The following is a 27,072-nucleotide window of genomic DNA, read 5'->3' as shown; positions in this document are numbered from 1 at the left end:
GATGACGTCACGTGCCGACGAATATTCTTTGAGTCTTTTTTTGTTGCCAAGCGTTGGGCAACTCTCTAAGCAAAGTTGGCTGGTTTTCTAGAGAGAAAGTCACTAATAGTGACTCAACTTTACAATAGAATGACAGACAGACATATGGATGAACATAGATGGATGGACAGCCACATCCAATGCGTGTTTAGCCAGAGTTTGGAAAGCGTTATAAAAGAGTGTCTCCAAGTTCACAACAACATTGTGGGGTACTCATCCTTGTTGTTGGTCTGAACCAGGGGTAATAATCCACATTTCTGTGGAAGGAGCCAGCCCTTCCCTATAATAATACTGTTGACTACCCACAAAATAGCAACCATTTCACTGGCCACAGAATGATGATGGGTTGAGTTATGCCTCAAATGGGATTTGAACTCTTGACATATCTATTGTGAGTTGAGTAATCAACCGCAATGCTACCTGACTTAATATGTACAAACATTGCAATTGGTTTAGATACCAGCAGATAACAGAGTGGTGTGATCAGAGCATTAAAAACACTATCAGCCTAAACACTTAGCTTTGTAGATTCTTGAAAAAATATCACATTTGATAATGAGAAATCTATTAAAAAAACAACTCCACGATATTGTGTCGTTTACAATAATGGCTTGAATGTGGTTTAATAAGCTATCGCATACAAACATTATTGATAAGATATTGATCATCATTATCAGCCATGGTCAATCCACTGCTAGATGAAGGCTTCCCCAAGCCACCGCCATCCTTCATGATCCTGTGACGTAATAATCCACATAGCACCAGCACATGTGCTGATGTTATCGCTCTCAGATGCATTCCATCCCTTGATTGCCCACTCCAGGATTACTCTTGAGCATTGGCCATCATCCCTTAAGACTGTCCTTCTCAAGCCCTCCGTATTTACTATTGCTGTTCTCTTCAAAAGCATTTTTTTCCTGAAAGACACAACTTTAAAATCTAATGAACAAACGTCACGTACTTTGTTGGCAAAAGGAGAACACATTTAAAGTATGCTCTGGGCCCTGACTACGGGAGTACTCACCCCATACACCAGCTCTCCAACCATGCCATTCCAGACCTTGGTGTCAGGATTTCGTGCCCCATAGGCACCATCGGGCACCACCGACCATTTGTACTCGAACTGTTCGTGGATAGCGATCTCTTGGCCCAGGTCCACACAGTAGCCCTCGTACTTGTCATTGCCTTCAAATTGCTCGTGGTTCTTCTTGAGCATGAAGTACGGCGCATCCTGGGAGAGCGAGGGAGTGAAAGTTTGACAATCGAAGGCAATGCCCTGGATTAGAATACATTATTAACATCATCAGCTATGGTCAAGCCACTGCTGAATGGAGGTCTCCCCAAGCCACTGCCATCGAGGCAGTGCCCCAAGAAGATGTTGATCCGCACGCTGAGAATCAAGATGGTCTGTTTTGCTACCTGTAAACTTGAAACATCAAAATGTTAAAGATAAAACTGAATGCCCCTGTTGGTCAATCGACACTCCATGTGAAAGTTAATCAAAAACTAATCCTAAGTAAATTTAAAAACCTGAAAGTAAAAATGTCTTATCCCACTTACGGTCTCCATTTGGTTGCATAACCCTCCGGGCTTTCAGGGAGGCTGACAAATGCTTGGCTGGGAGCCATCGTTTTTAAATAGCTTGCTGATAAAAGTAGCTTGAACCTTTATCCATGGGTAAAAGTGGTTTACGAAAGATAGCCGGGCGGCAAACACATTGATATACCCACTGGGAATTTTTGGTGCAAAATTCCATTTCTGTTTCTCAACCAACTCGTGACCTCTTACCAAAAAATATTTCATGAATGACATTTGCAATTCTGGCAGTGAAATATGAAGACATTGAAAATAATAATAATACTGCATTTACTCCACAGAGAGGAAGCTGCAGTGACAACCAAAGACATATTTTACAATGTATGTCTTTATTTAAAATGTAATATTGTCAACATTTACTTACAATATCCCCAAATAACATAATCTAGTACACCTTTAAAAAAAGCATTCGACTATTTAACCCATTAATTTCATGATGTATATAAAATAATGCTCTAACATGTATTGTTAGTAAAGTAAATACATTGCTATATTGAGCTTTTCATTCCCACTTTAAATATATCTAGTTACATCAAGAATGATGAAATGTATTTCGATTAAAATCCACTGGTAGTCAATGCATCTCTTTGAAAACAACGACGAAGACTGGAAAATGAACGTGAGAATTTGGATGAGATAGAACGACAGGTTTAAAATTGAAGTATCAACACCATGGCAACAGCACTTTGGACGAAACAAATTACACGATCACTCCATTGCTAGGAGGCAGACAGTCACGCATCTGTCCAGAATCAGTCAAGCAGGGCTCGTTTTCGTTCATAATAAAATCATTTTAGTCACCTCAACAAACAGCAACAATAACAGAACAATTGTCAAGAAAGCCATGCCCATCTCAGAGTACTGAGCCATTTCTCCTGAGATCATGGGTTAAAATCCTAGGCTGCTATCTGAGATCAAAGCAGGTTCTGAGGAGGAGTAGTAGTGAATTGTGATCTGGGCCCATATGCCAATGCCCTGTGCAAAATAATAATAATATTAATAATTGGAAACGATTTTTTGTTTGTTTTCATCAGTGATTTAGGTTAAGCTCAACACCATTCCTTGGTAAAGTTACAGTATGAGGTTCAAATATAACAGGTCGCCCTGGTTATATTTATTGCACGTGTATTAACCACACAAATACATGGCGCCTGCTTCACAGTTTTTGTAATTTGGAATTAGCAGGCCGTTTGTGTGCTGGCATCACGGTCCAAATCGACCAAAGTCGGAAATTGCCCACAGATTACTCAATTGGGATTACACACAGCAACTTCACCCACCGATATGAAACTCTAGCTATGCATGTGAAACGCAGCGCCTTCGTGACAGCCTTGTGCAATAGCAATGACGCGAACACCAAATGTATTACGTTTATTACTATTTACACCGAGGGAAAATTTAGCATAAGCAATTAGTAAGCAACTTCCCCGTTTGCATTATAGTTAACAGGGGTATTACAGACCCTTTGAGGATATACAATAATCAGTGTTTATAAGTCAATCACCAGTTATTTTGTCTGCTTCACAAATGAAGCGTGATCTCTTCATGGTAATGATTGCATATCTTTGAAAACAATGCCTAAGATGCCAATTGTACTATTGTCTGGAGTAAAAAACCCAACAACAAGTTAATTATCCGTCTCAGAGAACTTTGTAACGGCACAACATGGACGGCCTCTCCCACATTAATCATGGGTTACAGTTTTTACGATGCCATTTTTCCGTTTACAAGACGTTTTATTTATTTAGTTTTATTGGTTTTCGGTTACTTTGTTGTTGCTTTAGTAGAATTGACAAGGTCAGACAGAATGTGAGTCACGGGAACATGCCACACATACACGTGATACGTAATGGGGAAAGAAAGAAACAAAGGGATGACATGGTCAAAGTAAATTCCGAAAGTTGTGAAACTTGTTTGAATAATGTCAAATACTTCCCTGCTCGCATGGTATTGAAGTTGATTTAATGCTTTCCAGATGTGAAAGACAAAATATGTAGCACAGATGAACGTTCAAGAAGAACAATTCAAATAGAGATCAGACCAATAGAAGAGTTACGTTGAGTAACATAATTTCGTGCTTTTCAATGCTCCTTCACATATCCTGTCATCATGTTTACATGCCAATTTTCACCACAATGCAGAGCATCACTCCGTGTATCGCAAGGCAATCTCACATTTCCTCATGGTATCCATGGTTTAACTACGTGCATACTTCTATCACATCAACAACAGAGTGCCGTGACATGTACACATTGGTTTATGTTAATGATCATGTGATGTTCATTGACTAGTAGTTGTGTACTCTGCACGAGCTGCAGAGAGGCACTGTGTATAATGAAACACCATGCATACGGATGCAGTGACAGGCTGGATTATCGCTTTCACAGCCTCACCATCAGGGAAGGCTTTGAAGACGGTCACTGCATGGTTCTATTCAAGCATGTGTGCTTGTGGATCAAAGGATCAACAAATATCGTCGGACCATCAATCGCAAGCGTCGTTGTAGAACAATGACTTAGAGGTTGAGAGCGACTGTGATTGATATCAAAGTAGGGCGTGTGAATTAATGTGTATAAGAGCAGAGGAATCTGGAGCACATACATTCGTTGAGAATGTATTTTAGTGCTTCGACATGTTCTGCAAGGAAGGATTAACAGCACACCAATAATTAATATTTCATCAGTGGGGAGTAATATCCTGGGCCCTCCTTTCACCTACCGACACAGACCAACGTGGACAAGTACGGTAAAATAACCCACATGACTAACACAGAGGGTGGACGACTTCATCCAGCAGTGGCTTGGCAAAGAGCAGCCAATTACCAGCCAGATACTTGGGGGCTTAAATGCCTCCTACCTCATGGGCCCTAAGGTACTCTCACAAAAAAAAAAAACCTTTCATTACATTGTCCCTACCATGTTACAGAGATGAAAAAGACATCCTTATGGCATCGTATATGCCCAGGCAGGGGTCTCTGGGCGTATGGATGGTGTTCAATGCATATATATTTTTAAAAGATAGAGGACAATACTATAAGGATGCACATGCATACTCAAGGCTAAAGGTCCCACATTCACTGTATAACATAAACAATTATGTAGATGTGTTTATTGAAAGCATTAAAAACAATCCCGGATGATATCAGATGTTTTGAGTGCCAATTTCACCAATCAAACCGTTTGATCTACTGTAACTAATTACATTGTAATTCCATACTGCACTTGGAGGCGAGGCTGCTTGAGGTCTGGAGAGGCGTACCTCAAATGTCCTGGAGCAATGCAATTGTTAAGCCAGTGCGCCGTGCTGACAGCGAGCTATGGGAGTTCCATTTTCCATCAAGTGTATTTTTTTGGCCATCAGGGTTCTTTTAAAATCCCCATTATCTACATCTGCAAAAAATCGTGGTCACTGGCCCATTTAGAGAATGTGCGCAGCGGAGTAGTGACAAAGAGACTTGGTGGCCACGAGCCCTCGCCACACTGCCTACTCAGGCTGCTCTCACCAAGATGGTGGTGACGATAACGGTCCGGTTGCCAGTTTTGCCCGATCCATTCCTGCCGAGCATTTCCTGGTTGGTGATCACCAGGTTGCGCGCTCTCTCCGACCAGTAGCCAATCTGCAACGCATGATGCGACACAACAACAAAAAACACGCAACACCAATTAAGATTCCCGCGTATCCATGGCGTGATCATTATTCACTCGACATTTTTTGGAACGCTGCTCGGCTGCCTTAGATTACCGGCATAAGGGGCCGTCCATAAATGGCGTCACACACCTGGGGAGGGGGGGGGGGGTCAGACATTTGTGACGATGTGTGACGAGGGGGGGAGGGGGGTTTGAGAAATGTGACGTAACGTCAAGATGTGCAACTGCTGAACAATTGTTCTACCTAGGTGACTTTATCGAAAAAACCAAAGAGTAAGCAGTCTACCGTTTACAAACAGCCGTTCTATATATGCAAATTATATATCAATTCATGAACCTATATTGATGTGCAAATAAATCGACTTTTGATTTACACATTAATACAAATAATTGGGCACTTGGAAAAAAAAACTGTACTACTAGCATTGGCACAGCTGTCTTCCAATAAGCACATTGTTTTAGATTATACCTGACTGCAAATCTGCTTTAAAATAAAGCGCAGGAAAAAAAATGCCACGTGTTTGGTTAACGTAAGTGCTGTTTTTGTGGAAGAGCGTGAAAGGCAGTAAACTGCAAGGCACTTCAATTAATTTCAGCCAGAATCTGTACCAAGTATGCTGATATAAATTATTCAGCTATTGATTTAGGCCATACATCATTTATTGAGAATACATTCGTACAGTTTGTGACCTATGCAGAAAAACTGCAAACCCTCGTAAAACGGTATCTGTATGGCTATAAGCACGTACCCTATATAAGCACGTATACTATAAAAACACGTACCCTGTATAAACACGTACGCTATATAAACAAGTGGATATAAGTACAGGCGAGACGGATAATGTTGTGTACCGTCGCTGCCTTAATATCAGCCATGCTATTGGCACTTGGTGGACCTTTGTGCATGTGCAATGTTGAACATCTGATGCTGCCATGGGGCAATGGTGTAGCAGAATGGACTTGCAATCCAGAGGTTTCTGGTTTTTGACCTCCTATGGTGGCAGTTTAAACGACATGCAAGTTTCTTAAGTCCTTCCACCGTGTCTGTCCAGCAGGATAACCACAGGTCACCTGTATCGGCAGGTCACCTGTATTCCTTCATGGAGGCCCCTTTCACCGGCAGTGGCATTAGCAAGTAAATAGAGAGACGCACCTTTACCCTCATATAGTATTCTATTTGGATCGCCTGGAGATATATTTATAGTTATATATTCACAAAGACAAAGATCTCCCGTATAGCCTTTAATATATTAGAAGGAGGGGATGAGTGGCCAGCAACATGCCCGACCGCCTTTGTCTCCTCAGTGGTGATGTTTACACATCGTGCCAGGTACTCATTTCAGGCTGAGTCGAGCTAGGGGAGGCCCACCAGGACGAGTTCAGACATCCGCCACTGTTATGGGTCGTGAGCGGGAATCAAACGCGGGTGGCCGGGTTCGTAGTGCAGCACAGCGGATTGACCGCTGCCAAAGACAAAGACCCCCCGTGTAGTCTTAACAGACTGTAGGGGCAAGTGCTGTTAGCGAGCACCTATAAAGGCCGGCATGGCACACGAGGGGGTGGGTGGCCAACACCACGCCCGGCCGCCTTTGTTTCCCGAGTGGCGATGTTTACACATTGCACCAGGTACTCATTTGAGGCTGAGTCGACCTAGGGGAAGAGGCCCAGGACCGGTTCAGATAATCGTCACTGTTGTTAGCCGTGAGCAGGAATTGAACTCAGGTCGTCAGGTTCGTAGCGCAGCATGCTAACCGCTGCACTTCCACACACACACACATTCCCAGTTTAGCTTTTTAGACTATTCGGGCACGTGGTGTTTGTAAGTACCAAACATATAACACACACACGTATGTATTTTTCTGCCATCTTAGTTCGAATAAACGTGACTGGGAGAGAACAACAGACTGCACGCGTCATGCGAAAGCGGGTACGCAAGGCTCGTGACCTTGCTCACCAGGCGCTAACGCGGACAGGCTGACGCGCGTCTACACGGCTCATGTCGGTGCAGCATATCGCAATTCTGTAAACGGAGAGGAGCAAACGTTCCACGTGCTCAATCGTAGATAAACATGAGAAGCCTCCGGTGATGTGGTGTCACACTTGGTGTGCAGACGAATCTTAAATGAGGTGAAAGAACAAGGCTGTAGGGAGGGATGCATTAATTATTAAGGGCAGAACACCCGGGCCATATTCCTTTCCATTTGACGCAATTTGATGTCCAATGCTTCACACTAGAGAGTACAAAAGTGAGCGGATCCTATTTGAGCACATCCACGTACCTTCTAACAATGTGCAATAATGCCAGACGTTTATATAGCACTGCAATACGAATGGTCTATTTTTTTAATACATTGGTCCTTTTGTATATGAATAAAAATGGATTACAGTAATTACCATGACAAATTTTGGATGAAATGTGTCACCTTAAGAACGAGATGCTGTCTGGCAAGCATACAGTATTTGGAATATGTGTAACACTGTGTAACACATTTTTATATTTTTTGTTCCTGGGTAGTAAATGTTATTTCCTAATTGCCTTTGACTCAAAAGTACAGAAAATAGCTATCATTCCCTACAAACTTTGCTTTTCTGATCAGAACAGTGATATTTTGAAATTTACCTATTTTCCAGAACATTCCAGATAGATTCAGTGCTGATTAAACTTGGAGTAACTTCTAGAACATTCTAGATCTTTCCAGTAATATAAATAGTGGTATAATTACAGGGGCTTTAAGCCCACCAGTTCAGTTTAGTTCCAGCCGCCTAAGCGGATACATATCTACATTTTTCAGAGATGGCATCAAGAGGCTGCAAGCATCCGGCAGACGCATTTTGCAATTTCTGCGGCCAATTTATCAAGACAAGAGCGAAAAAGTACTCTGTGGAAGCATCTGCTAAGATGTGTGAGGCCTACAGGGCATATTTTGCATGCCTGTCGAGGATCAAGACAAACCCTGGGCACCTATTTTCACCTGCGAGCAATGCAAAAAAAGTTAAGATATACAATTGTTGTTCGGAATTTTATGTTGTAAAATGTATTTAAAAATGTTTATTTGTAAAAGTTTATTTTTTAATGTTTTATAATTATCAATGTTATTGAAAAATGTATTTAAAAATGTTTATTTGTAAAAGTTTATTTTTTAATGTTTTATAATTATCAATGTTATTGAAAAAATATATAATATATGCATTTTTTTGAGAATCTCTTACACATTAGTCATGGGTGAAATACATTTGTTTTTGTTGGATGGTACTCAGGGGAAAAGAGAACCATGAAGTTCACTATCCCAATAATTTGGCGGGAACCCACTGACCACTCAAGCAACTGTTACTTCTACATGGTGGACCCTTCCAAACGTCGGACTGGCAAGAATGCACCTGCTATCACGTATCTGGACCTTCCTTCATCCATCACCCCGGTACCACACTGCCATGAGCTCCCCGTATGCACTCCTCCGGAGAGAGAGCAGCTGTCTTTAGAAGAGAGCAGCAAGTCAGAGAGCGAGGAAGACGTTGTAGAACAAGATGACAATTTCAAAAAAACCTCAACGACTTCATCAGAGATCTTGGTCTCACCAAGTCCAATGCTGAGCTTTTGACGTCTAGGCTCAAGCAGTGGCACTTGTTGGATGAAAGTGTGCAAGACGCAGATCAGAGGAAGTGTCACCAACCTTTTTGCAGCTTCTTCACCCGTCAAGATGGGCTCTGCTTCTGCCACAATGTGACCAGTCTGTTCGAGGCAATCGGAATCGCCTGTAACCAGAATGAGTGGCGCCTCTTCATTGACAGCTCATCCAGGAGCCTCAAAGCCGTGCTGCTCCATGATGGTAACAAGTACCCATCTCTTCCCTTAGCTCACTCGGTGCACCTCAAAGAGGATTACAAAAGCATCAAGACCTTTCTGGATGCCTTGAAGTATAATGAGTACGGCTGGGAGGTTATCGGAGACTTCAAAATGGTGGCATTTCTGATGGGTCTCCAAGGCGGGTTTACCAAGTTTCCCTGCTATCTTTGCCTTTGGGACAGCAGGGACACCAAGGCGCTGGTAGACCCCCGGAAGGTGCTGATGCCACCACTGCAAATCAAATTGGGCTTAATGCAACAATTTGTCAGAGCTGTAGATAAGGAGTCGGCAGCCTTCAAGTACCCTTAAGACTTCTTCTCTAAGCTTTCCGAGGCAAAGGTCAAAGCCGGTGTCTTCATCTGACCACAGATAAAGAAAATCCTGGAGTGAAATTAATTCCCCAAGAAGCTCACTTGTAAGGAGAAAGCGGCTTAGATCAGCTTTGTCGCAGTGGATCGTGGCTTCCTGGGCAATCACACGGTCGAAAACTATGTACAGCTGGTTGAGACTCTGGTGAAGAACTACGGCACAATGGGCTGTAGGATGTCCCTAAAAGTCCATATCCTTGATGCTCATCTTTATCAATTCAAGGAGAACATGGGAGCGTACTCGGAGGACCAAGGCGAGCGCTTCCACCAGGATATACTGGACTTTTAACGCCGCTACTAAGGACAGTATAACGATAATATGATAGGGACTACATTTGGGGGCTGATTCGTGAAAGTGATTTACAGTATAATCGTACATCTCTAAAAGCTACTCACTTCTAAATCTTTTGTAGTCATTTTTATTATTATTTTAGTATGAATACATGTTAATTTTGATTCAATGTTTTTTCTGACTTTATGTGAACGAAAATACACAAATTTGCCCTTTTTCTCATTGAAATAGGTACATTTCAAAATATCATTGTCCTGGTCCCAAAAGCTAAGTTTGTTGAGAATAATATCCATTTTATATACGTTTTAGGCATAAGCACTTAGGAAATAACATTTACTTTCCAGGAAAAAAAATTGTGTTACATAGAGATAATTCACACAATTTGTGGTTTTTCATGTATTTTTCCATGTCTCTAAATGACTTGCACAGTAATAAAGTATTAAAGCTTTCGTGACTGCGTAAAATTACTCATTGGTTTTATCGGTAAAGTCACGTATGTAGAAATACAATAAAATTATATTAAAACAAAACAATCACGACGTTTCGATCACAACGCAAGCGATCTTCATCAGGTGTCAAGTGTGTCAAAAACAAATCACGGAGGTAAATACAACAAAAAGATGAGAGACGAGAATTCAACAAACCTGAAAAAACATTATGTGAAGCACATCCAGTCAGGCCAACAACACAGTTATACACTTCCTGGCGGACCACGAATTTCAGAAGAGTGTTAAATTTCGTGTTCAACCTTTGGATTGCACATACCAGCATAGATAGAATGAAAAATACGAGGTACACGGTCAGTAGAAATACATATACAAGTCCACCAAGAGGTAAGGAGGGAGGAAAGACGGACAGGGAGGCAGAGAGGGTGGGGGGGGGCGGAGGGATGAACAGAAGCTTAAATGGGAAATACTGTTGGAGGGGGAGAGGGGCCAGAGCGAGAGCGGCAGCTCAAACACGCACATCTTACACAGGTTGCGAATTCAAATATTGGTTGGGATCTCACTCAGTCCATCATCACTATGGGGTAAAATGAGTGGTACCTTGCAAAAAATAAACATTCATTTTCTATGGAGACCACCCCCCTCCCTACTATGTAAATGAGAACAATAAAAAATGTGTATTCATGTTTGCAGACACAGAAGAGAGTTCTGATTATGTTGTACCCCCCCGCACCTCCGATTAGCACAGTTGGCAACCTATGGTGCGAAATAAGTTTAACATACATACATACATACTTCTACCACTGCAATGATCAAGATACAATGCCTTGGCCTTGACTCGTACACTACTAGCATGAAGGTGTGTCATAGAACACGTTTGAAAGGCTTACAATGACTACATCACTATACAAAATTACAATATTCTGTTACTATTCTTCAAATATTTCCTCAGGAGCTGGGCCAGACATATTCAATGCTAAGCAAATTTGTATAGTGCACGGTCAATGGTGACTGGCTGTAAACCATCACATTCGGTGTATGTGAGGGCCTGATTTTTTTTATATTTGGCGAGATCCCATAGTCATAACCGAAGCATTCTGTGGTGCCAGCTAAGTCCTGTGTTGGCATAATATCACCCCCCCCCCCCACATAGCCCACTGGCCCTGCTGGAAACCTGAAGCTTTCTCAAGCCCATTGCAGTTCTCTACAGCCATCAGCATTATAACCAATCCTTCCATTTATTGGAAATGCGCACACATGCTCTGTGCATCTACGGCAGTGGGAGTTATTAAATTCAGATGGGCAATTCCCTTTGCGATATTAGCTGTGCTGTTGTCAAGTACCTCATGCTGTTCGAGAGAGGTGGAGTGTATTTTCCGGCTGGCTTTGTCATTCTTTGTGTATGGGTGTGTGCTGTTCCTTACGAAACTACGGATCTTCTCGGTCACAGTTATGCCCTCACTCATCTACGCTTGTGGAGTAATTTAAAAGGGACATTTGTGTAGTGGAGCAGGAAGGTGCGTGGTGCAAACGGCGTAATTACATGATCACACAGACAGTACGGGTTATCTTGGGTCAGCCTGTAGCAAAGGCGAATACAGTGCAGGTTATGTTGGGGAAATTAAGCTGGGAGAGCCGTGGACGGCTGTGATTGGTTGGTGCTGTTGCCGGGGCTGGAGAGGCGTCTAAAGGTCTGGAGGAGAAACAGGTGATGGTCACGCGGAGTGCCGTTGGGACGCGGGTTAATTAATTGGGGGTTTAATGAGAGCGGGTATAAGAGCGGGAGTCGGAGTCAACAGAGGAGGTTGAAGAGCGGAGAGCTTGGAGTTGGGTTGAAGTTGGAGAGCTTGGGAGAGTTGGAGTTTGGAGAGTTTGGAGTCAACAGGGGGGAATTGAAGTGTGGAGAGTTTGGAAGACAGAGTTTGAGAGACAGAGTTTGGAAGACAGAGTTTGAGAGACAGAGCTTGGGAGACAGAGTTGGAGAGAGAGAGCTTGGAAGACAGAGTTTGAGAGACAGAGTTGGATTGAAGAGTTGAAGGGTGGAGTTGCTGAGTGCAAAGACGCTGTGTGTGAAGTCGCTGTGTGCGAAGTCGCTGTGTGTGAAGACGCTGTGTGCGAAGTCGCTGTGTGCGAAGACGCTGTGTGTGAAGACGCTGTGTGCGGAGTTGCTGAGTGCGGAGTCGCTGAGTGCAGAGTCGCTGAGTGCAGAGTCGCTGAGTGAGGAAGTTGAAGGTGGAGAGAGCATAGTGATGGTGATAGCGGAGAGCGGAGATGAAGAAGTTAGCGGCGGAATAAGCGAAGTAATCGTGGGGAGTGGAGAGACAAAGGTGGCGATCGAGTCGAGTGAAGCACGGCGAGCGAGCCGTGGCGACCTGGATACTGTGGAATGTGGAGGACATGCTGAGAGTTGTGAATAAAGCGGTGTTTGAAGAAAGACAGAAGTTGTCCGAGTGAAATCGAACACCACATTTGGTGTCAGAATGTCTACAAACCACGCCGACATGTGGAAGACGTCGGCCAATAAAAGGAACGTGATTGCCACATCGGGGCAAGTGGGTGCCGTTCCCCCGGTGGGTGGAACGAGCATTGCCGATGGGGCTAAGCCAGCCCGCTGCCATTCCCGCGCCGCCGGTAAACGTCGAAGACGGAGCCGCACCTCCCGCGGCACTGCAGGCGGGGCAGCAGGATGCACAGCACGCCGCTGCTTCGCCGCCATCGAGAGGGAGAGCGCCGGAGCTGGAGGAGAAAGAATGCCGCCGCCGCCGCTAATGCGGGTGCCGGGGCGGGAAAATTGTGCGCATCGTGCGCGCGCGACCGCCATCGTGGCGGCCGGTCGGGACGCGGTTCCCGCTGAAACGCCGTTTCCGCCATTCTCAACGCCTGTGGAGGAAGATGTTCAGCCGTCTTGGTGGCATCCTGTCGCAAGAGGATGCCTGGCTCACCACCCAAGCTTCGAGTTCCTCACAGCCTCTCAGGCGAGTCGTGACACAATGCACCCGGCCCTAAACACACACCTCACGCATCTTGCGTGCACCGGGTTGTTGTTGTTTTTGCGTGTGGGTTTTTGTTGCTCGCTGGGCTGCTGAACGGGGTTTCTGACTGTGTGAATGTAGGATGAACGCAATGTCTGTGCTCGTGTGTGTGGTTACGGCATCATATAGGGCAGTATGACATCATAACAACGGTCTGGACCACTGGACGGGTTCCGCAGGATTTGAAGGATGCCCTGGTGGTCCCCCTTTTTAAGAAGGGGGACCGCACAGACTGTAACAACTACAGGGGCATCTCACTCCTCAGTGTGCCGGGAAAGGTCCTGGCAAGGATTATTCAGCATCGCCTTGCCAGGCACGCTGAGGAGAGGCTTGCGGAGCCCCAATGCGGTTTCAGGAAAGGGCGGTCCTGCACAGATGCCATATTTTCTGTCCGTCTGCTACAGCAGAGGTGTAGGGAATTCCAACAAGACCTACATCTCTGCTTTATTGACCTGGTCAAGGCCTATGATACCATCAGTAGGCCTGGGCTCTGGGTTGTTCTTCGTGCTTTTGGAGTACCTGACCCTCTGCTCACGATCATTAAGGACCTTCATGATCGTGAGCGGGCCCGGGTAAAACTACGTGGCCAGGAGTCAGAGCCATTCCCTGTACACCTTGGGGTGCGACAGGGATGTCCTCTGGCTCCCACATTATTTAACATCTATTTTGACCACGTAGTTCGTGAAGCCTTCAATAGCTGTACCGGGGGAATCTCCATATGGTACAGATATAATGGGAGGCTGATCGATGCCCGGGTATGGTCAAGGGATGGCTCCCTATTGCTCAACCACGTTATGTATGCTGATGATTTGGTAATAGCTGCTCAGTCAGAGGAGGAGTTGGAGACGCTGCAGCTGAGACTGGAGCGTGCCACTAAGAGGTGGGGCCTTACCATCAGCCCCACCAAAACTAAGCACCTGCCTGGGTATTTTGTACCATCGGACACTCCACCCCCACAACTCCCAATCGGTGATGGGGCAGTTGTGGAGAGAGTGGAGAGTTTCCCATACCTGGGCAGTGTGCTTATGACTGGCTCCAGTTTAACAGCAGAGGTCTCACTCCGAATCAGTCGAGCGGCAATATCTTTTCATCGGTTGCGTAACGCTGTGTGGAAGCTACCCTGGTCTGTCGCTCCGCACTAAGCTTCAGGTCTTCTCGGCCACGGTCATTCCCTCCCTTCTCTACGCTTACAAAACGTGGACCCCCCTAATGGAACATCTTCGCCGGTTAGAAACATTTAGGCTGGCCTGCCTTCGATCCATCCTGGGTTTAACCAGACTGGATTGTGTGAGGAGCTCACAAATCCTTGAAAGATCTGGGCAAGGTCCCATCGGTGAGCTCCTCCGGCGGGCAAGGCTGCGATGGCTGGGTCATGTAGCCCGCATGCCCAGCCACCGCATGCTGAAACAGCTTTTGTTCGGCCGGATTGAGGGGGCTAGGCGGGCGCGGCACGGGCTAGAGAAGAGATGGAGTGATGTGGTACAGGAGGACGTAGAGCTGAGTGGACTTGCCGATGACTGGTACCAGCGGTGTCAAGATCGGCCTCTGTGGAGGAGGCACGTGAAGGATGCTACTGGGCAGTTGGAGGTAGTCGCCCTCCAACAACAACGGAGGGCAGAGGAGCGATGCTCAGAACAACGAGCGGAGCGCCGGGTGGCTAAAGCATAGCAAATTGGCACAGTAGGGGGCACAGGTGGTGCATCAGCCAGTCATCTCAGTCAGTCGACCCGTGGCACCTGGGTCTGCCCCGTGACCTCCTGCCAGCGGGCGTTCGACACTTCACGTGGCCTCAGGGTGCACATAGCCTGGCACAAGCGTCGTGGTGACGTCACCGCCACTTAGTGGCGAATGGCGGTTGTTGTTGTTGGTTACGGCATCGGGAGTGTTATCTGATGGGGTTGTTAATGATTAATTCGTGTGTCGAGTGTCCCGAGGCCCTTTAAATATCCTGTGGGTTGCCGTGTTAATGATTCGCGATTGTTATTGTGTAGTTATTGTGTATACTGTAGGAAGCTTCGCTCGTGATTGTTCATGTGTGACTGTGAGAAACTTTGATCGTTATTGTTGCCAAGGTATAGATTGTATCGGACTGTATATGCTGTGTGTACTGTATTACCTCATTCAGCGATTCGTGGGATTGTGTATAGTTGTTTTGCTCTCAACTCGGTTGGTACAGCTGTGTGCTGCAATGCGAGTATCTGACATAATGGGTACTGATGCGGGATGTGAAGTGTATTGTGGTGACCGTTGGGTATTTGAGATCGTCGCAAATTGTGCGTGCCTGTTCGACATTGGCGATGGTGACATGCTGCCATTGATTTGGTATTGTGCTAGCTGTCATATCTCTTGGGGCGCAGATCCTGACCAGGATGGCCCAGTACGTGTTGAGTCAGTTTAACACGTAGGCTTTCGCGACCAATATTATTCATAATAAAGGTTTTTGGGTTAGATCGCGTTTATTTATAAATGTGTCGTAACCCTCCACCACCCGACACGGCCAATCAGCAAAAAAAGTGTCACGTTGACAAAAGACAAATAATTCACTACTTCAGCCCACCGGTGTGTTGAAGAGTTAATCCACATTTACAGTTTGAGTACGACGTTTCGCTGGTAAATACTTCCAGCATCATCGGGCAATTCGCCAGAATGGTAAAGCCCTCGCTTGCTCCCGGTTTTATATAGAGCAGCAGGGTGACGTCATCACTTAACTCATCAGGTGCAGTGATTAGAGGCGGAGGGGGGGTAATGTAATTATATAATCGATTAGTAATCAGTCATTGGTTATGATTAGTAATGAGTTGTAGATTAGTAATTCTTTAAATCAAAATGTAATGTGTATTATTTAATGATACGCTTCCAGGCCGCACTAAGCCGGTAGCTGTCAGAGCGATTAAAGTTATTCTTGTTCCTCTCAATTTCAATGGATTCTCTAATTAGTCTTTGCCAGTAATAATTAGTTTTACACACCACTGCAACATTGTCAAAATCAATTGAGTGTCCTTGTTGACAAGCATGTTCTGCCACTGCCGACAGTTGTGTTTGAGATAATTTAATATTTCTCTGATGTTCTTTTAGTCTTACGCTGATGTTACGTCCCGTCTGCCCAATGTAGCAGCTGCCACATGAACAATTAATCCGATATACACCTTCTGTTGATAGTTTAGGTAATGCGTCTTTAGTGCAAGATACTAGTTTTTGAATTTTGTGTACTGTACCAAATCTTACTGTAATGTTTTGCTGAGCACTGAATGCCAAATCACGATCGCAAAGCAATACTACTGAAAGCGACCAGATTGTTAAAACAATAAAAATTCCATATATCTCAGGAGTAACTGACAAATTAGCCCGCGTTTTGCAAAACTCATTACTAATCATAACCAATGACTGATTACTAATCGATTATATAATTACATTACCCCCCCCCTCCGCCTCTAATCACTGCACCTGATGAGTTAAGTGATGACGTCACCCTGCTGCTCTATATAAAACCGGGAGCAAGCGAGGGCTTTACCATTCTGGCGAATTGCCCGATGATGCTGGAAGTATTTACCAGCGAAACGTCGTACTCAAACTGTAAATGTGGATTAACTCTTCAACACACCGGTGGGCTGAAGTAGTGAATTATTTGTCTTTTGTCAACGTGACACTTTTTTTGCTGATTGGCCGTGTCGGGTGGTGGAGGGTTACGACACATTTATAAATGAACGCGATCTAACCCAAAAACCTTTATTATGAATACGTGTTGAGTGTCTAACACGGGGATGTGGTCCCGTCATGTTATGAATGATGGTTTGACCTGACGGGCCGGAGGTTGAGGCCCTCCGAGGTGCTTATGAAGCTATACAATGGAGTTATAGGCTCGCCCTGGCGGCCCGGAGTTCGAGACGCTCCGAGGTGCGTTGAAACAGTGGGCTGGAGATGTATCCCTCAGTTGTCAGGGTGCATGTTGTGCAGTGAGGTAACGATGTGTCTTCTCAACTGGGTTGGGGCAGCTGATTGCGGCAACGTGAGTCTTGGCGAAACACTGGTTTAAAATTCCCCCGCTACGGCCGATTCGTGCGATGAACGGCGGCGACGCACAGAGGTGTCGGAGGGTGCGAAATGTGCTGTCTGTCATAATTCCCAGAGGAGTATGCTGGGATGGGAGTGCGGGGAGAACCGCGGAGATATGCGGATGCGCGGGGATTGCGGCATTGCCGTCCAAGCATGCGGTCGCCAATTTGTGTGTGCATGGGTATTGTGTGATTTTGGGCTGATTGTAGAATGTGTATTTTGGTTCCTTCCGTGGGCGGAATTGATCATCTCCACTTCCCTGGCCGGGTGACTGTTGTGTCCGACGAGCCGAGGCGAGTGTTCGTCGAGTGATGCCTCAGGAGGGTTGGTTTCTCTCGTCACAGGATTCCTGCGCCTGCCGCCCTTGGAGTCGCTGGTTGTGCTGGCTGGATGTGGACTTGAAAGGGGGAGTGGAGCGCGTGCTTGCCTCCCCTGGGGGCTCGGCCACGCGAACTCATTGAAGACTGGCCGCTGGAACTTGCATGATGAAGAACTTTCTATTGACTTTTACGCCTCGTACGGCTGTTGTACATATGTTTCTGTGATGCGTTGGTGTTGTTGTTATGTTGTTGTTCATTGTTATGTCCAAGGTACTCCACTACCCAGAAGTCGAAGTCGAAGTGTCGTCGTAGCCGGGACGGCTAGATTTTTTTTATCACGGGGGGGGGAGGGGGGTGATGTAGTGGAGTAGGAAGGTGCGTGGTGCAAACAGCGTGATTACATGATCACACAGACAGTACGGGTTATCTAGGGTCAGCCTGTAGCGAAGGTGAATACAGTGCAGGTTATGTTGGGGCAATTAAGCTGGGAGAGCCGTGGACGGCGGTGATTGGTTGGTGCTGTTGCCGGGGCTGGAGAGGCGTCTAAAGGTCTGGAGGAGAAACAGGTGACGGTCATGCGGAGTGCCGTTGGGACGCGGGTTAATTACTTGGGGGTGTAATGAGAACGGGTATAAGAGCAGGAGTCAGAGTCAACAGAGGAGGTTGAAGAGCGGAGAGCTTGGAGATGGTTTGAAGTTGGAGAGCTTGGGAGTTTGGAGAGCTTGGAGTCAACAGGGAGGAATTGAAGTGTGGAGAGTTTGGAAGACAGAGTTTGAGAGACAGAGTTTGGAAGACAGAGTTTGAGAGACAGAGCTTGGAAGACAGAGTTTGAGAGACAGAGCTTGGAAGACAGAGTTTGAGAGACAGAGTTGGAGTAAAGAGTTGAAGGGTGGAGTTGCTGAGTGCAAAGACGCTGTGTGTAAAGTCGCTGTGTGCGAAGACGCTGTGTGCGAAGTCGCTGTGTGCGAAGACGCTGTGTGTGAAGACGCTGTGTGCGGAGTTGCTGAGTGCGGAGTCGCTGAGTGAGGAAGGTGAAGGTGGAGAGAGCATAGTGATGGTGATAGCGGAGAGCAGAGACAAAGAAGTTAGCGGCGGAATAAGCGAAGTAATCGTGGGGAGTGGAGAGACAAAGGTGGCGAGCCAGTCGAGTGAAGCACGGCGAGCGAGCCGTGGCGACCTGGATACTGTGGAATGTGGAGGACATGCTGAGAGTTGTAAATAAAACGGTGTTCGAAGAAAGACAGTTGTCCGAGTGAAAGCAAACACTACATTTGCGCCAGATAAAACGCACATTCAGGCTGGCCTGGCCATGATCCATCCTAGGTTTAATCGGCCAGGGATTTTGTGAAGAGCTCACAAATCCTTGAAACATCTGGACACAGTCCCATCAGTGACCTCCTAGAGCAGGTGAAGCTGCAAAGGCTGGGTCATGTCGCCCTCATGTCCAGCCACTGCAGGCTTCTGTTTGGTGAGGTAGAGGGTGCTAAACAGGCGCCGCCTGGTCTGGAGAAGAGATGGGCTGAATTTATACTTGTGGATGCAGAAAAGATTGGATTTGCTGATCAGTGGTACTAGCAGTGTCAGGATCGGCTTCTGTGGAGGAGGCATGTGCAAAAATCAACTCGGCAGTTGGAGGCAGTTGCCCTCCAACAACAATGGAGGGCAGAGGAGCAATGTTTCCATTGAGCGGAGTGTCAGACGGTTAAAAGTGCAAGTTGGCACAGTGGGGAGTACAGTTATTGCATCTGCCAGTTATCTCAGTCATTGAACCCATGACACCTGGGTCTGTCCCGTAACCTCCTGTCCAGCGAGTCTTTGACACTTCACGTGGCCTCCAGGTGCACCGAGCCTCGCACAAGCGCTTTGGTGATGTCACCGGCCACTTAGAGGTGGATAACAGTTATTGTTGTTGTTAAACAGTGCAACACGATTACAAAATAACAAAATAACTTGGCAGTCAGCAGACGGGGAGGTACCTTTTGTGGGCCGTTTGTTCTCAGCTCCATGACGCCCAGGGTGTAGTTGGTGCGTTGGCCTAGGTCGTTAAATTGTATTGTCTTTGTGAGGCCGTGGGTCTTCACCTGCACGGGAAACATGAACACAGAAACGTCACAGCAAGAGTACGTCGGTGATAACAGTGCCGTCAGTCATACAGGATAGCTGAAACCATCTCTGCGGTGGATGGTAATCCCTCAATTTGGGATTATGAATATCAATCATTGCCCCCTGCCGTGAAAACCCGACAGTACCCTTCTCAGAAAGTCATGTGAGGCTTCCATGGGTAAACAAGCATAAGCGAAAAAACAATGAGCCCATGTATTATTGTACGGTATAATAACATGCACCCCCATTGTCAATCCATTGCTGATCGAAGGCAATTCACACCGTGGCAATCCTTCACACTGCTGCACAGGTTTGATTTCTAGTCATGGCCGACATCACTCCTGAGTGATATGGGGCCGTCCATAAATGACGTCACGCACCTGGGGGGGGGGGGGGTCAGACATTTGTGACGATGTGTGACGAGGGGGGGGGGGGTTGAGAAATGTGACGTCACGTAAAAATGCGCAACTTTAAATAAATATAGATAACACGTTCTACTTTATTAAATAGACTTTTTAATAAATGTTTTCGCCTACAAAATCAGAGTACAGCGCCACATTAAATATGCACTACAATGACAATAGTTTAAAGCAATTTGAAGCATCTTCTTTGGTTCTTTCGGTAAAGTCACGTAGAATGAGAATAATTTATTATTTTATTCTCATTCTACGTGACTTTACCGAAAGAACCAAAGAAGGTGAATCCTTGCAGTCACGAAAGCTTTAAATCGAGATTTGAAGCATGCTTATTATATTTGGGGGGGGGGGGGCAGAGCTTTGTGACCTCATATTTTAGGGGGGATCTGACTTTTTGTGACGTCATTTATGGACAGCCCCTATCTCAACCGGTGTTAGGCTCCTCCTTCACCATGAACCTGCTTTGGGCCCCACTTTCACCAAGCCAAATTGACTAGTCTGGTGAAGTATGGTTATGTAGCACAAAGACCCACACGGCCAGGGAAGCTCTTCATCCAGATACATTGACAAAGGGCTGTACATTTATTACTATATATGTAAATGCAATTTTACAATCTAATCACCTGCATTGCCATTTCCTGATCATGTTACTGTTATTTCAATAGTTTAACTGCGAGTACATTTTTATTTAAAGCTTTCGTGACTGCAGGGATTCATATTCTTGTTTCCCTTCTACGTGACTTTACCGAAAGAACCAGGAATATGGGAGTACATTGTCACTTTCTACTTGGCAAAACTCTAGGAGTGACACCATAGGTTCAGATTTAAATCATATGGGAATTTTTTTAAAGAAATAAATCAGTCGTTTTGATTGGCTGCATATGGACTTAATGTGACCTTATTGGCTGATTGGTTCGCGTCCGATCTGCTGAGTGAATCATCAATATCTGCCACAGTCAATCCACCACTGGATTAAAGCCTCCCCAAGCCATCACAATCTCTAATGATCCTGCGATGTAATGATCAACTTCCTGCCCGCACACAAGCTGATTTCATTTCTTCATCGCCTCGGTGGATCCTCTCAGATGAGTTCCATTCCTTGGCTGCCACAACATCATTAATGTTAACCATAGGCCACTGCCCCTTCCAAAAACATGTCCTGTCCAAGCTCGCTTACGTTTCTGAACAGGCTGAACGATTCTAGATTTAAAGCTTTCGTGACTGCAAGGATCCATACTCTTTGGTTCTATTCGGTAAAGTCACGTAGGTAAAAAATAAAACAACAAAAATCACGACGTTTCGGTCACAACACAAGCGGCCTTCATCAGGTGAAGGGACCAGACTGTCTCGAGGACAGCGCTGGAGTGAAACACAGCCACGCTCAGACCGCGACCTTTAAGCTGTGTGCGAGGAAACAAGGTGCCTGACAAAGGAATTAGCATAAAAACTAGCATTTGATTGGCCGACTTAGCATGATGAACGGTGTAGAGGTGGTGTACATGCGGGTGAACATGCCGGTTGGTGAGGGGGGGTTTACCTATTGATGGTGTGAAAAGGGAATTTTGAAGAGCTGCGAAAGTTTGGGGTACTACTACTTGAAAAATATACTGTACCATTGAAAATTAGTTTAATGTTTGGTTCGATTTAGAACATCTTTCCAATGGTTGCTTAATTTGAAACCATCTTCTCGGTTGAAATTGTGTCTGTGTTTGTAGATCTGAATTGCCTAGTGAACAAATCTCTGATAAAAACCCGTGGGTTTGCAAAGAACCTTGGAATCGGAGAAAATTATATCGTGATCACCCACAGCGTTGTAACAGTGATCAGTTACGGCAGAAGAATTCGTTCTGCCGTGTTTCAAATCTGATTTGTGCCGAATTCGCGAGCACACTCTTAAAGGGAGTGCTTCTAATCTCAGCTTGTTACCTGTATAAAAGACACCCGTCACGGAAGCAATCAATCAGATTCCAAATTCTCCACCATGGCTAAGACCAAAGAGCTCTCCAAGGATGACAGGGACAATATTGTAGACCTACAAAGGCTGGAATGGGCTATAAGACCATTGCCAAGCAGCTTGGTGAGAAGGTGACAACAGTTGGTGCGATTATTCGCAAATGGAAGAAACACAAAATAACTGTCAATCTCCCTCGGCCTTGGGCTCCATGCAAGATCTCACCTCGTGGAGTTGCAATGATCATGAGAACGATGAGGAATCAGCCCAGAACTACACGGGAGGATCTTGTCAATGATCTCAAGGAAGCTGGGACCATAGTCACCAAGAAAACAATTGGTAACACACTACGCTGTGAAGGACTGAAATCCTGCAGCGCCCGCAAGGTCCCCCTGCTCAAGACAGCACATATACATGCCCGTCTGAAGTTTGCCAATGAACATCTGAATGATTCAGAAGACAACTGGGTGAAAGTGTTGTGGTCAGATGAGACCAAAATGGAACTCTTTGGCATCAACTCAACTCGCCGTGTTTGGAGGAGGAGGAATGCTGCCTATGACACCAAGAACACAATCCCCACCGTCAAACATGGAGTTGGAAACATTTTGCTTTGGGGGTGTTTTTCTGCTAAGGGGACAGGACAACTTCACCACATCAAAGGGACGATGGACGGGGCCATGTACCGTCAAATCTTGGGTGAGAACCTCCTTCCCTCAGCCAGGGCATTGAAAATGGGTCGTGGATGGGTATTCCAGCATGACAATGACCCAAAACACACGGCCAACGCAACAAAGGAGTGGCTCAAGAAGAAGCACATTAAGGTCCTGGAGTGGTCTAGCCAGTCTCCAGACCTTAATCCCATAGAAAATCTGTGGAGGGAGCTGAAGGTTCGAGTTGCCAAACGTCAGCCTCGAAACCTTAATGACTTGGAGAAGATCTGCAAAGCGGAGTGGGACAAAATCCCTCCTGAGATGTGTGCAAACCTGGTGACCAACTACAAGAAACGTCTGACCTCTGTGATTGCCAACAAGGGTTTTTGCCACCAAGTACTAAGTCATGTTTTGCAGAGGGGTCAAATACTTATTTCCCTCATTAAAAATGCAAATCAATTCATAATATTTTTGACATGCGTTTTTCTGGATTCAAATAAACCTACCATTAAAATTATAGGCTGATCATTTCTTTGTCAGTGGGCAAACGTACAAAATCAGCAGGGGATCAAATACTTTTTTCCCTCACTGTACTTCATGACAGCAAAAGCTACGTGAGTAAACGTCAGGGAACAAGATGCCGAGGAGTTGGGCGCGTAATTGGCCGTATTGATTTGGGGAACTGGTCCCGTTTGGAGTGCAACCGAGGGATTGCAGCATGGACAAGCAGTATCGGCACCTCAATCTGCTGCGCCTCTGATGGGGCACTGACCTCACATGTCTACGACTTTAAATGATCTGTCTTAGCCCAATGTAATCCGATCAACATTTCCAATTGCTGACCTTTTTAATAAACTAAATCAACACAAAAAACAAATGAAATCCAAATGACTGCATTGGTTACTGAGGCATATATGTGAGACAATGCTGTGTGTTTTTAGTCACATGCTAAGTGTGACTAACACATATGTCTAACATCAGTCCAGGCACATTGGCATGTGAATACAATGTTGAATTATAATGCAAGCAGATCTAGCCAGCTCAATGAACATAGTGGGTTGTAGTTAGGAACAAACTAGATCCTACAGCCAAATGGTTCTTGCCTTTCAATTTTGAGTAGTTCACCAGCATTGGTTTAAGAACACCTTCTTGTTCAGACAATCAATGTCAACGCCGTTCGGAAATTTATTGTGTTAAACCAATGCTGCTCGAAGGAGGCACTGCCAGAAGCCGTTGCTGCTGATGGGATGTGTAAAACATACTGTACTTCATGTTCAATGTGGAGACACAAATATGGGCAGAAGGTGGTATTAGTTTTTTTAACGAGAACTAGAATGAAAGGGGTGAGGCTGGTGCATGGACGCTACGGTGGTGATATGTAAACTACCTCGCCTGGTACGCAGGAGGCCGTGGGTTCGATCCTGACCCTGACGTCTGATTATTTGGAGTGTGTATGTTCTCCCCGTGTTTCGCTTGGCTTTTTCTCTGGGTTTTGCTGTTTATCCCTCCACATTTAGAAACGTGCGTTTAATGTATTTGGCTGCTATAAATTTCCACGTGATTAGCTACTTCGTCGAGCTATCATTTTCTGAAAAATAGCTATATAACTGAGTGGGCCTTACCTACTAAAATTTAAAATGCTTGATTAATTTTAGTTTAAATGCCCCACAAAAGCTTCAGAACATATTCCGTAAACCTGCAAAATGATGTATACTTCCTAGCTATAAACTGCAGTGTTTTGAATTTCTGAGCTTCACTGCACAGCCAGGGAGTGATTTTCCAGGCTGTATTGATTAAAACCATGCATGCATTTCCACTAGGATGGCAGCCTCATTATTGGATGCTCTGTTCCACAATTCAATTTGCAATGCACTATTCATTTAAATGGGCTGATACCTGATGTGTATGCAATCTACCGTATAGTCTGCTAAGGCCATGTGCTGTGTATTTTACATAAGTAAAATTCTACAACTTCGTGTCCGGAATTGACACCAGCCTTCAGAGCTACCCGGCAACCTACAATAGTAATAGTAATGTTACAGATACAATAAAAGCACAGTCACCATTACGAATAAAGCAGTCCCTGGCCTGGTAATTACATTCACTACAAGGCCACATAAATAGTAAGTGGAGCAGAGTGGTAAACTGCCAGCTGGTAAAACAGGAGGTATACACAGTGTAGTCGCATTGAGACTCATGTTCTTTAGTCTTATAGACATTTTAACATCTTATACTACAATATCCAGAACAATACCTGGCTTTACGGTGAACCAAACATTATGACTGGGAGCAATATAAAGAAAGGACCATATTCACTCACTCCATCTAATATTAATAACAACTGACTCTTCAATTGCATGCATCTCATCAAAATGTGTGGTGTTGCCTGGCACAGGCGCCGTGGTAGCGGCACCATCACTGAATGGCGAATGGCTGGTATTGGTTTGTTGGTGTTGGTGTGAGGGTACTGGGGAGCGGTAGTGTAGCGGTTAGCGCGCTGCGCTATGAACTCGGCGACACGGGTTCGATTCCCGCTCATGGCCAACACCAGTGACGATATCTGAACCGGTCCTAGGCCTCCCCTAGGTCGCCTCAGCCTCAAATGAGTACCTGGTGCGGTGTGTAAACATCGCCACTAGGGAGACAAAGGCGGTCGAGCGTGGTGCTGGCCACCCACCCCCTCGTGTACCGTTCCGGCCTTCATAGGTGCTCACTAACAGCACTTGCCCCTACAGTCTGTTAAGGCTATACGGGGGATATTTGTCTTTGTACTGCAGTGTGAACCCCGCAGTCTTAGTTCAGTGTTCAGCCGTGGCTAACATCAGTGGCGAGTAATATGTTAATCGGTCCCGGGATGTCTATTACCAGCCTGCATGAAGAGCTTGCAGTAAGGCCAAACAACCCCCATTACTAACACAGCATGGGGGAGACCTTCATCCAGCTACTATATTGACATGGGCTCTTAAACATTACAAATGTGAAATCATCAAACGTTAATCAAGGTGCTGTATGATTCCTCATATGATATCTGTGCTTTACGCAGTTGAGGAAAATGCCTTGATTAGATGGCCGAAATTGTGGCTCCTGCGGAGAGCTTCTCAACACTTTGCGCCTCGCCCGTCGCCCCCACTGATGTCCTCCCCCCCATTTGTGCAGATACTACTGACTCTATTGTATGTAGGGTGTGTAGGAGATACTACTGACTATTTATGTAGGGTATGTAGGCTTATATGCATATGAAGATATGCTTGGGGGGGGGGGACGACAGTTGTTGTAAACCTGTTGGATCAACTTTTTACCCCCACATCTGGGGGGGTCCACTTCGCTATACAATTTTTATTCAGGCCTTCTAAAAGGCTCTCATAATTTAGTTGACAGACAAACAGAACACCAGGCTTTCATAAGAGATTACTGGGAAGGATACAATTCGATGTCTGCACTTGTGTACGGGCAATCATATATAACACTGTCCAACATGTAGATTAGCGTGGGGAGGTATTGGTGCAGCAGTTAGCACAATGCTCTACAAAATCTGTAACTTGAGCTTGATTTCTGACCACAGTGAAATCTAACCCCAGCCCCGCACCCCCACACAATGTAGAATGTCTTAATCCAGCAGAAATACCCTCCGGAAAGCCCCCCAGGGGGTATTTGGGCCTACTCTTCCACGATGACGAGGCGTATTCGAAGATGTTGAAGTATCCCGCGGCTAATCCCAACACTGACGACTGCTGCTCTCACGCGACCCCCCACACCCACCCAAATTATACTGCAGAGTGAACAGAGGCGAACGGAGTTTGAGAAACTTTGCCATTGTTTCAAAAGCCGCACCGGCTGGGGGTGTAGAGGCAAGTCCAGTGTGCTGGCCATTGCACCATGGCATCACACTCTCCACTCCAGGGGCGAGGATGCTATGGTCATGTTAAATCGATCAAACGTATGCGATTGTGAAGAAGGCAATCAGAACCGTAATCAAGCAACATATTGACCGTGCAATATGAGGAAAATACACGCAGTGAGATAATGCAAAGTCACTTTTAAAGCTTAAAAAAATGAATCCATTAAGTAATTACATTTTCCCGCATAAATATAGGATTTGAATATTTTCATTTGGCCTCTGGTTTTATGACACAACGTGTAATCTGATGTGCATAGCCCAGTACAGTTTTATAACATGTCTGGCTTCATGAAATCTAATTAATTAATTCTGTATACTCAATACACAATTCTTAATTCAATAAAGATGCACTAACAAGGTGCTGCTGTTCGGTAATATTTAAAACACTGGACGTTTCTTGAGGGCCATTTTGCAGTC

The 27,072-nt window shown here is 45.4% G+C and overlaps 1 protein-coding gene across 4 annotated transcripts in view; it reads right to left on the bottom strand.

Annotated features, from left to right (window-relative positions):
• The window catches only part of LOC116942823 (glutamate receptor 2-like), a 217,349-nt gene that overhangs the window by 16,023 nt on the left and 174,254 nt on the right, over positions 1-27,072 (bottom strand). For 3 of the 4 annotated variants that reach the window (XM_032955144.2, XM_032955142.2, XM_032955143.2), the window contains 3 exons: positions 19,614-19,718; positions 5,138-5,251; positions 1,064-1,270 (listed from right to left, as the gene is read on the bottom strand). In XM_032955144.2, the coding sequence (XP_032811035.1) occupies positions 1,064-1,270; positions 5,138-5,251; positions 19,614-19,718 (426 nt within the window). Of the gene's footprint in view, positions 1-1,063; positions 1,271-5,137; positions 5,252-8,906; positions 9,036-19,613; positions 19,719-27,072 lie in introns of those variants that run through there. The other variant, XM_076067523.1, reaches the window with a different exon arrangement.

The sequence above is a fragment of the Petromyzon marinus genome, chromosome 16 (assembly GCF_048934315.1).
Source record: "Petromyzon marinus isolate PM22_M1 ecotype Great Lakes invasive population chromosome 16, UKy_Petmar_22M1.pri1.0, whole genome shotgun sequence".
NCBI classification, from domain to species: Eukaryota; Metazoa; Chordata; class Hyperoartia; order Petromyzontiformes; family Petromyzontidae; genus Petromyzon; species Petromyzon marinus.
This window is presented reverse-complemented; position numbering and strand designations above follow the sequence as displayed.